This window comes from Trachurus japonicus, chromosome 11 (assembly GCF_045865225.1).
Source record: "Trachurus japonicus isolate A0001 chromosome 11, Traja_1.0".
In the NCBI taxonomy this organism is placed as follows: Eukaryota; Metazoa; Chordata; class Actinopteri; order Carangiformes; family Carangidae; genus Trachurus; species Trachurus japonicus.
Window position 1 is genome coordinate 27,760,374 of NC_140917.1, and position 11,415 is coordinate 27,771,788.

The 11,415-nt window shown below is 47.4% G+C and overlaps 1 protein-coding gene across 1 annotated transcript; it reads right to left on the reverse strand.

Annotated features, from left to right (window-relative positions):
• Positions 1–325: 325 nt before the first annotated feature.
• Positions 326–3,658, reverse strand: tril (TLR4 interactor with leucine-rich repeats). Its single transcript, XM_085792172.1, has one exon. It carries the CDS (start codon positions 3,375–3,377, stop codon positions 909–911), a length of 2,469 nt encoding a protein of 822 aa, XP_085648298.1. The 5' UTR covers positions 3,378–3,658; the 3' UTR covers positions 326–908.
• Between the last annotated feature and the right edge of the window lie 7,757 nt (positions 3,659–11,415).

The window sequence follows — 11,415 nt, forward strand, 5'->3', positions numbered from 1 at the left end:
TCCTCTTTCTCACACTGTTAAGGTCTCACTCTAAATATAAACTAATAGGCTGCTATATCCAGTATTAATATCCTGGAAATATGAACAGCTTATGTGCTTGACTGAGGCATAACAGCAAAAATATTAGGAACGAAAAAACCTGGGGTTCAATAGATTCATGCAAATAATCCTTGTATGTATATGTATTTATATATATATATAGTATATATTAATCTATATATCCCCCTATTTCTAGAAACATAATCCTCTGGTGCTTTCCATAATCAGTGGATTACATAAAAAAGCCACATACATACTGTATATAGAAACTCAAATGACACATCAATCACATTGTTGGGGATTTTACTTCTTCCTGTAATGTAAAATGATACAAGGTTCCATATAAAAGTATAAAACACGATAGATGTGATACAAAACAAGTGATCTTTGTTTTCCTGCCAACCAGCAGCCATCATTACATTACTGTACAAATGTGAGACATTATGATGTCTGTGAACTCAATATTAGCACCATAGCTGAAATCAGTGGTCCGTCATTCATGCGTACACACTTCTGCTCACAACAAATCACACATTTAGAAACACACACAGCACAGGTGCAAGGAAATGAAGGAAGGAAAGGCACCAAGCAAGAGGAAGAGGAAGTCAGAGGGATTGGACTTCCTCTGGTGTCTGAAAAGGCCCCAATGAGCTCAGCTGTTCTGTTGTCACTTTAACAGTTTTCTAGTGGTTGAAATGAAAAACCAAAACTCATGTTGACGTGGTTTGTTCCTGGGCCACAAACACACTGAAGGTTTTCAATGCGGTAGCCTACTGCAGCATGTCAACTGAGAGGACGTCCTGAGCTCTAAAGTCCAGACTAAAGATCGCAGCACAAACATTCACATACTAGATTTTAGTTTTTTTGTCCTAGTCAGAGAATCTCTGCATGTCACTGTCTCTGCGAGCGCTGCTGCTGTCCAGAAAGCGATCACAAGGGAACTCGATGAGATCCCCCTCCTCTAGCGGTGCGAGTCGCGCCGGACGGCTGCTCTGGTAGCTGGCGAAGTCGGCGGACACGGAGGCGGTCGCCACGGCGGGACGGAACGGCCTCCTGGTGGAGTACATGTGGCGCACGTGCACGGCCGACTTCCTCCTCTGCAACCTCCTCTTCAAGCTCCGCCCCAGCCAGACCCCTCCGATGACCAGCAGCAGCACGGCGTTCCCGGCGAGCGTGGCCACCGTCACCAGCTGGAGGTCGGAGGTCAGCGTGCCCCCGCGGCCGTAGGCCTCGGGCAGAGTGACCAGCCCGGCGCAGTGGTCGCGAGGCGCCACCTGGCAGACGGACCCTCCCACTACTCCCTCCACGCAGACGATGTAGGTTAAATCCGAGCTGAGTTCTCGGAGGGTGACGGAGCGAGCCGTGCCGCGGGCGTAAACGTATCGTGGGAAGCGCTCCGGAGCCCCGAAGCGGTCGAACAGAATCCGATAGTGAACTTCGTCCAGGCCCGGCCCGGCTCCCGGTGTGTAGCGGCGATGGTCCCTCGTGGTCCAGTACACGGTGACGGTATTGGACGTCACCTGATCCACAGAAACATTAGTGATGAAACGGCGGTTGAACGCGCACGGATCCGTGATTACAGGCAGATCCTCCTCCTGGTCTGACCTCAGAAGGTCAAACTTTTCTCCCGCCTGCACAGGAGAAGTTGTGTTGAGTTGTGTGTTTAAATCAGTGGAGTTCTCATGACTTGGTGTGGAAACGGCCGGTGGATCCGTTCTGGAAACTACATTTGACCTTCGTTTCCCTTTGGCGCGTTTCCCAGCTGCCTCGGCGGCAGGTCGTGACCTTGGACTGAGTGACTCCTTCTTTGGTTTCTTTCTTTCCAGTGAGGAAGATGGTTCTCCCTCCTCCGGACCCCCCTGGTCTCCCTGGATCCCCACCTCTTCCTCTCCCTCTCTTTTCCGTTTCTCTGCCCCTTTACTCACTGTGACGTCATCCGTGTTTCCCACACCTTGTGTCTCCTCCACCTGGCCTTCTCCACCTCTCTCCTCCAGCTTCATTGCATCCGTTATCTCTTTGGCCTCCACTTTTACCAGCACACCCCCCCCTCGACTCTCCTCTGGCCCAGCTTGGCTCCTACACAAGTGGGTCCAGTTCCCGAGGGGCTGCAGCTGGGAGCTGTTCACATAGTCCAGATATTTCCCCCTCAGAGTAGCAGGGTGATGACATTGAACAAAAACAGTCAACAACTTGCCCTGAGAATGTGCAGCAGTCATCCATCTCTTCAGCTCCTCCAGGCGACAGTCGCACGTCCAGTTGTTGCCATGGAGATCCAGGTCGTAAAGCACATTGTTGAGGGCAAATATGTCACCGGACAGACTGGTGAGGAAATTGTTTTTCAGCCTCAGCACCTTTAGTTGTTTAAGTTGGGAAAAAGCCAACGAGTCCACGTTGGAAATCCGGTTTCGGCTGAAGTCGAGCTCCTCGATGCGCTCCAGAGGGTCCAGGAGACCAGCGGGGATTTCCTCCAGTCCGTTGCCGTCAATCAGGAGCTCCCTGAGGCTCGACAGCCCCTTCAGAGCCTCGCTGTCGATACGGGAGATTCTGTTGTTGCTCAGGGACAGTTTGGACAGCTTTTTCAGATCTTGGAAGACGTGGTTCCCGATGTGTCGGATCTCGTTTTCAGACAGCAGCAAAGTTGTCAGAGCTCTGAGTTGGGAAAAAGTGAGGACATTGCGCACGGCTGACTGCTTGTTGTGCGCCAGGTTTAGAAAGCGCAGGTTGGCCAGTTTGGAGAAAGCGTTTCTGTGGATGTGCTGCAGTTTGTTGGACTCCAGATGGAGATAATGTAAACCGGTCAGACTTTTAAAAACAGAGTCCTGCAGAACTTCTATTGAGTTGCCATCTAGGCGCAGTTTAACGAGATTGTCCAAGTTGGCAAAGAGCTCTGGTGTAATCTTCTTAACGTTATTATTATTTCCGTAGAGAATAGTTAATTTCTTCAGCGGCTGTAAAGTCCCGGGAGGTACATTTGATAAAAGATTATGTCCCAAGTAAAGCTCTTCTAACTTGGACAGCTTCTCGAATGCCTTGGGGTGGATAGTTTGTATCTGATTGTACTGTAGATTTAACCTGACGAGGTCACTGTACCGTGTGAAGTCGAAGGCAGAGATGTTAGTGATGAAGTTCCCCCCGAGGCTGAAGATCAGCAGCTCCTCGGGCACCCGCACGGCGGGTTTGGGCACGGTGCGCAAGCCGCGGTTGGTGCACATGAGGTGCTGCGGCTGCTGACAGTCGCAGCGGTCGGGACAAAAGCCTGTCGCCGGTGAGCAGGAGATGAACCCATTGAGAGACAACAGGAAAATATAAACTCCTGCCAGGAAATTGCAGGGATCCATTCCCACAGCACAGCCGGAGACTGAAGCCGCATTCGCTTTGTGTTGCTCAGGTGCAGTCGCCCCTCTCCTCTCTCACGCTGGAGACCATAGTCCACTTGTTGCTCTGAAAGGTGGAGGGGAAAACGCTGTATTGATCAGGCACGCGGCTCCGTCACTGAGCAGCATCATGTAGATGGCACATTAATTTGTGCAGTGCGCTCTGATGCTGTGTGAGGAAACGCTCACCTCCCTAGTAAAAAAAACCCTCCATCCCCCCAAGTGGTCATCTGCTGCGAATTACAGAGTTCCGCAAAAAAAAAAAAAAAGTGGAGTTCAGGCGCAGAGCTCACACACACACACACACACACACACACACACACACACACACACACACTGGAGTATAGTCCCTCCTCCGCAACTCTGCGACCCTGCCAAAACCAGATGTGCACAAGTCTTGACGCACGAGATCCAGAGTTTTGCGCGTCCCCGCAGGTAATCAAACACACACACATACACACACACTCACGAGTCTGCAGTCAGAGAGGGAGGGAGGGTAGGAGAGAGAGAGAGAGAGAGAGAGATTGAGAAACCCTTTGACCGAGTTTTCTGCGCGCCCCCGCAGCCACCGGGGGTCTGAGATCTGGATCGGATCCCTGGTATGGACAAAGCAGACAGGAAGATTTCCTTCCCACGGAATCCCAAGAGAAGCCCAGAGTGTTGGATTCCCTGGCAGGAGGGTGCAGGCAGAGCGAACCAGTCACCCATAAAACAAGCTGGACAAAACATTCACACTCACAGTCTCTTGTCAACGGCTTTGATGCAAAGATTCATTAAAACTAAAACTAAAACAAAGAGAGAGAGGGCTGCGGTGAACAGGCGCGACCCTGGTGGACATCCAGACAGGGCATACACAAAGAGAGTTGAGCAAAGCAACAATTAACACATCAACATGTAGCCTGTACAGTAGGAACGCAGTCATTACGCAGCTTAACTGTAATTCACTATTCTCTCATTAACGCGCCCTGTGTCGCCAGGGCCGTCAGGAGCACAGATGGTTCACATTTGGGGATGAGGAATTCGGGTCGTCGTGTGTGTGTGTGTGTGTGTGTGTGTGTGTGTGTGTGTGTGTGTGTGTGTGTGTGTGTGTGTGTGTGTGTGTGTGTGTGTGTGTGTGTGTGTGTTAAGACTGAGCAGGAGAGGTGCCAAAATCTGAGTAAAAGATCTCCAAGTTAAAAGAGGGGAAATAAAGGCAGGGTGCAGTGGAGCATGTGCAGGGCTTGTGCATGCAGACTCTGCAGCCAGTGTACATGAGGGCTCCTGTTCCAATGCAAGTCTGAAAAAGCATGCAAAGTTATACTGCCAAGACATCTGCACATTTACAGCACATGAGGTAGAGCGCTTACCCACTGACACACACACACACACACACTGAATCAGCGACTCCTTAACCTTTTGTGTCTCATGTACCTCCACAGTCTTCACCATCATGTTCCACATCATTCTGAACCGCACAAGTAGATACTGTTAGAATCATAAAACCCGTCTCCATTGCAACAGGTGATGTAGATGTCTATGAATGGGGATTTGTTAACCATGGGAAGAGTGTGCACTGCAGTCATGATTCACTCCAGCACACAAACGTGCTTTCTCAACCGCCCTTGGGGATCCGAGGAGCGATACAATGGTTTCCAGAGTGTAGCTCATTGCATTTCCAGCACGTAGTGAAAAAGAAGCACTCCCTGATTGGCCCCATTCTCATGCATATCTACTGGTAGACATCATAGTCGGCCATTATGGCTCTGGTGATGGTGTGTGAGCGGGTGAGAAAGACAGACAGAGAGGAATAACAACCCTCGGGGAAGCCCCCTCTCTCTGGGAGGTCATTTCCTGTCTGGCCATTTCTCTATAGTATTTCTGAATCTGTCCCCCCCCCTCTCTTGTCTTTCCAGTCTCTCTCTGAGGAACACACACACTGAGAAAACACTCACAGATCTGGCCTCAGACACAGTGGGACCAATCCGATTGTTTTATGGCAGTCGCCTGGTCTGTGTCAGAGTTGGAATACACAAAAGATTTCATCAGCATGGATTCGCTTTCAGTGTAGCATCACAAATAACTCCAGATTAACTTAATGGGCTAACATTTTGATGATAAGGGTGAATGAGTTGTTCTCATGAGAGCCCGCAGTGTGTAAATGAGATGGATAGATAGAGTGAGACGTGGAGAACGGGTAAGACAAGAGAATGGAGAGCCAGGGATCAGGGGAGCTGAGGTGAGGGTGTGCAATGTTAAACTGATGTTGACAGAGATTGTTGTGCAGGAAAAGTGATCTGGACTTGACCCAGATTCGTAAAGACACCGGCACAATAGGCAGCATTGAGGAGCCCGCAAAGAGCTGTCTGCCACCGTGCCTGCACACAACAAAGGCTGCAGGCTGGTTTCACCGCACCGTCCTTTCATCGGCTCTCTCTCCTCTCAGCGGGCCTCTCACTGTCCAATCAGCCGGCCATATGACATTTCAGTCTCTCAGTAGACGGGGAGAGTGTGTATGCGGGAAACGTAATTCCATCAGGGGAAAAGAGGGAGGGAGAGAGAGAGATGACTTGTATATCTGTCCTCACCTGAGTGTGTCTGTTTCTTGGGACTGACAAATGTCTCTGTGTGTGCTTATAAATATGTCTGCATGAAGTAAAGAATATCCAGGTGTGTGTGTGTGTGTGTGTGTCAGTCAATGAGCTGATGCTGCAGTGTACACAGGTTGTCTTGGAGTGGACGCCTTCAGGTGTTTAAACAGCTTGAGTGAGGATAAGCGTGTGTGGTGGTGAGGCCATAGTGTAGATTTTCAATTAGAGCTATCACACAATCTAAGTAACTACATTTACTTAAAGGGACACTGTGTAACTTCTCCTGTTATCTATTCACGAAAATCGATTATTTGGTTCAAAAGTCAGTTTTTCATTAATCAGTAATCACCCCATCAACAAACTGAAGTGTTCCTTTCAGCTCTGAATTAGCCGTTCATATCATTCATATCTACATGGAGCGGGTAAGCTTGGTGCTGGCTGCCATGTCGTGTCGCCATGTTTTTACGTTCAGTGGCAGCGTGACGGTAGGAAACCACGGAAACTCAGCGGAGACACCGGAGCTGTCGGCTCAGGTCGAGGTGGCGTCTGTGAAAAGTCACCATGGTAACGCAGTGAGGAGGAATGGAGCGTTACACTGATGCTGCATTCACCTGCAGTCGGGCAGACGGCCGTCGGTAACAAACCAGATGTCATTTTAGTCACAGAAGAAAGCCAGTAAAACGTGGGTCAGGTAAACAATACGACATCGCCATGACAACATATTGTCACGTGTATTGTTTTGCCTTGTGCTGACGGACCACTTGTTTACATAGAGGCTTGTTTATGCCGTTACCTGCAGTGGCTGTCGTCCGTCTGCCGTCTGCCCAATTTCACGTGAATGCAGCATGAAAAATATGATCGAGTTGCTTGAGATACACATTCACAACCGCAACGCTAGATGGGAGTAATTCCTACATAATGTACCTATAGTTTTATATATTTGCTTCGCTATAATTCAAAAGAAGATCATGTGTGTCTTACTTTTTTTTCCATGTATTCTCATGTATAAAACAAGAAACAAGTCATTTCATTCACATCACATGGCAAGTGACAAACTTCACCTGCTGATGATGACTTATCAAGTCAATGAGTGGGACATGGATAAAGATGAATGAAAATCTGTTCTGGTTTGATGGTTTAAACCTACAGATTAAGAGCTGTAACTGTCGCACTGATGCAGCATGGAACAGTTTAATGCATTAATGTATCAATGATATTCTGTGAATGAACGAAGAACACTCTTTGACACTGAGCATTTCATTCGTGATACTTTTGGAATGAAAGACTAAAACCTTGAATTGAGAGATTCTGAAATGATTTTGCTTTTTGGGATATATGGCCTATACTTATCCATGGGGTACAGCAAACCCTGCTGATAAGCCGGCAGCCAACTGAGCTAAGAAATGCACTGGCACACAACCACACCATCATCGAACCACAACATCTCGTAACATATTTTGTACAGATGAAGTAAACAAGATGTAACATTATTTATGGGGCTTTTGGGCATTGTATTGACTTTGTTCCCTCTGCATACAGTCTGTCTACATATTTGCCAGTATTTAAGCTAAGCTAAGCTGCTTGTGGTCGATTCATATTTACTGTATAGATATGGTGTAGCGTTAGCTCTTCTCAGTGATTTCACATCAACATGTCAAAGTATTCCTTTAATGGATGTCAGTACTTTCCCACATCTGCTATTCGGTTAAATACTGTTTAATCCTGATCTGAACAGACATATCTACATACAGCCAAGGCTGAAATGCTGCAGTCTAGCATGCAATGACACATAATGCACATTAACATTTAGTTTAGCACATAATACACCAACATGCACACAGTTACATATAAAACTCCAAAAAAGCACAGAAGACTCGGGGGGTGAAGCGATCATTCATCATATATACCACATAACAGACACACAAAAATGCAGCAATAAAGAAACAAAAGCAGAACTCACAGCACAGGGACTAATGAGCCACACACACACAAAGTCACTAACTCGCAGGAAGTTGTGCTGGTGGAAACATGTGCATCTTATTGTACAGCTCAATGCAGAGATCTCTGCGGCTCACTTATTCCCCGCGGGCCCAACATGGATCGCAGAGACGAGACGTATGGGACGTGTCCTGGTAACGCAGCACTGCATGAGACTAGCACATATCAGGGGCTTATCATAGTAATCAGTGTAATGGAGGGGGCTGCAATGAATGAAGATGAACAGCAGCTTTTTTTCAGATTAGCCCTCCGACTGTGCACTAATCAATAGGAAATAGTTCAAACACATAACAGATTGTCCCTGTGTGTGTGGCCAGGTCAGGTCAAGGCCTGTGTGGGTCCATTTGTGCATAGATGCACTTTGACATGTTTATGATCATGATGTGAACCAGCCCAGCCCTGTAGATGTGTAGATGTATTCTTTAGAGCTTTTAATTAATCAGTGTGCAAAGGCCGGGAAGGCGAAGCAAAAGGCAGGAAAGAGGAGGTGGGATTGTGTGTGAGTGAGTGTGTGTTTAAGGATCTTTGTGTGTTTGTGTGGGGAGAGTTTACATGAGCAACAGCTGCTGGGATCATTAAGTGCTTTAGCTTGAGTTGGGAATCATGGCTCTACTCCATGCTCACAGACATTAATGGTGTGTGTGTGTGTGTGTGTGTGTGTGTGTGTGTGTGTGTGTGTGTGTGTGTGTGTGTGCCTGTATGTTTGTGAGCGGATGAGTGAGTGTGTTTATGCACTTAGAGGGAGATGGTGAAAGAGACTCCATCCCCTCTGTGCAACACGTGTCTCACAAACTGCAGTGACACGCCGCTGTGAACGCAGACTGAGGACTCTCTTGTTAAACAGAGGATGGTTTAGGGTGAATCTAGATGTATATGGATGAGGAAGAGAGAGTGGAGGGAACACCTGGGCCCCATGCCTGTAACCCTCCACATTCCCACCGCTCCCACTGCTCAACTCCCCCCCCCCCAGCTGGTTCCCATCTCAGGAGGGAGAGAAAAGGAGGGCAAGATGGAGGGAAAGAGCGGAGGAGACAGAGTCGATATGGTTACAGCGGCTGACAGACACAGTTCTCTACAAATCATCACCACCAGGCTCAGAAAAAATAATAACAACCACATCAGAATCAGAGAAAGAGAGCATGTCAGAAACAGCTGGCACTCTGGAACCACAAACCGGCTGATAGCGGCGGTCCAATCATGCAATGTGGGAAATGCATTTGGACAACATTCCTTTCTCTGCTTTGGGAGAGCTGCAGCCTCTCTCGCCTGACCTCCAGGGGTCACGTTTTGTCTCTGAGACCAATATGTTGAACGAGCCGGGGGTTGAGTGGGGGGGGGCGAAGGAGGAGAGGAGAAGTTTTGGGCTTTCAGTCGACCCTGTGAGAGTTGAGAATGGAGGGAATAGAGCGAAGGAAAAGAGGAAGGGAGGTACTCGACATCTGGAAAAAATTAGAGAGCATGCTATTGCCCTGTTGAAAGGGTGGAGAGACTGGAGGGGGAGATAGAGGAATAAGGAGCGTAGTGTAAAGGATAGTGTGTGTGTGTGTGTGTGTGTGTGTGTGTGTACTGGGAGGGCAACCTTTTGATCTAGCCAGTCTGATAGAAACTGTCTGCATGCACATAATCAGCCTCAATCACATAATGACACTGAGAGAACATAATGCTTATGATCACTGCACAGAAGATAACACTCATTCCCGGGAACGCAAACACCCTGAAAAGTGTGATAGGCTGCACGAGCGCACGCACACATAGAAACATGAAAGCAAGCACAAATGCGCACATGAACTCTGGATTAGGATCTCTTGGTCCGACGCGATGCAACACGAGTCAGAAACAAGAGTACAAAGAATGTGGGCTTTATGAGTCATTAAGACAAAGTCGTCACTCAGTCATTCTGAGACATCTGATCTGCAGCTGTCAACTCAGGTCCCCACACTGCTTCGCTTTTGTGCAACGTCGCCCTCTGCAGACAAGGAACGTTATAGCATATGGGAGCAACAGCACAGTAATATTGTAACTAACTTGCAATTAGTTTTAAAGCCCCAGTGTGTAACTTATTTGGCTTTTTATTAGCAAAAATCAAATATTGCTTTCATAAATACGTATTTCACTGAAGTCGAATCACACCCGCATACAAATGAAAGTTTTCTCGTACCTTAGAATGAGTTGTTACAAGTCGTTATAAATACATAAGTGGGCGACGCACCGAACCGAGGCGGCCATGTTGCATCGCCATTTGTTACGTTCAGTGGCAGCGTGACCGTAGGTAACCATAGAAACTCAGCGGAGCTGTCGGCTCGGCCTGTTAAAACTGTCACCACTGTGTAGTGTGAGGAAGGACGGAGGCACTGATGTTGCATTCAGGTGCAGTCAGGCAGACGGCCGTCGGCAAACCAACCGGATGTCATTTTACTGGACCAGAGAAAGACGGTAAAACGTGGGTCAGGTAAACAATACGACATCACCATGACAACATATTGTCACGCCTGTATTGTTTTGCCTCGTGCTGGCGGACCACTTGTTTACATAGACGCTTGTTTATCCTGTTACATGCAGCGTCTGTTGTCTGTCTGACGTCTGCCCGATTTCACGTGAATGCAACATCAAGAATACGTTCCGATATGCAACCGCACCGCTAGATGGGGGGAATACTACATATTATACCTTTAAGTTAAAAAAAAATTTGACTGCAAATTTTATGAATGGCCATTCCAGTCAGTCAAACTATGACTTTCTTTGCCCCATCCTGAAATATCTCAGGTAGCCTATCTTAAAAGCAAATCTTGTACAGATATTGTTGACCACTGATTGCTTTGGGAGGGGAGTGATTAGAGCACGCCCCACATGGGCCCACTGATCACTGGTTTGACTTCCAGCCTTGTCAATAATTTACTGCATGTTATTTCCTCACTCTCTTCTCTCATTTCCTGTCAATCTTCACAAAAACAAAGGCATGAAATAGCCCCTGAAAATACTTTTTAAAAAGACATTCATGACTTTTCTTGGCAGATTTAGCAGTAAAATGCATCAAAAGTTAACTTTTCCTGAGCACATGGCATGGCGAAAAAAAAGTTTGGAAACATTATTACAGTCAATAATTTCTTCCCTTTAATAATACCAATTGGTGTTGTATTTTATATTCTTGGAAAGCCTGATTAGTCACCTTAACAACGAGGTAGGATCATGCATTCGTGGAATGAGCAACACAGCTAAACGTGTGGGGTAGCACCCCCCAAAAATATTAGGTAGCCTATAGGTATTTGTTTTGAGTTGCTTGGTGGATTGGATGATGACAACAAGTCCACATCACCCTGACAACCAGCATCAGCAAGGCTCTTTCAGTTTCCAATGTGAATAAAAGCTGTTCAGTGTGCAGTAGCCGTATCTAACCTATAGATGACACTGTCTCACACAATCTGCCTCTGTATCAGTAT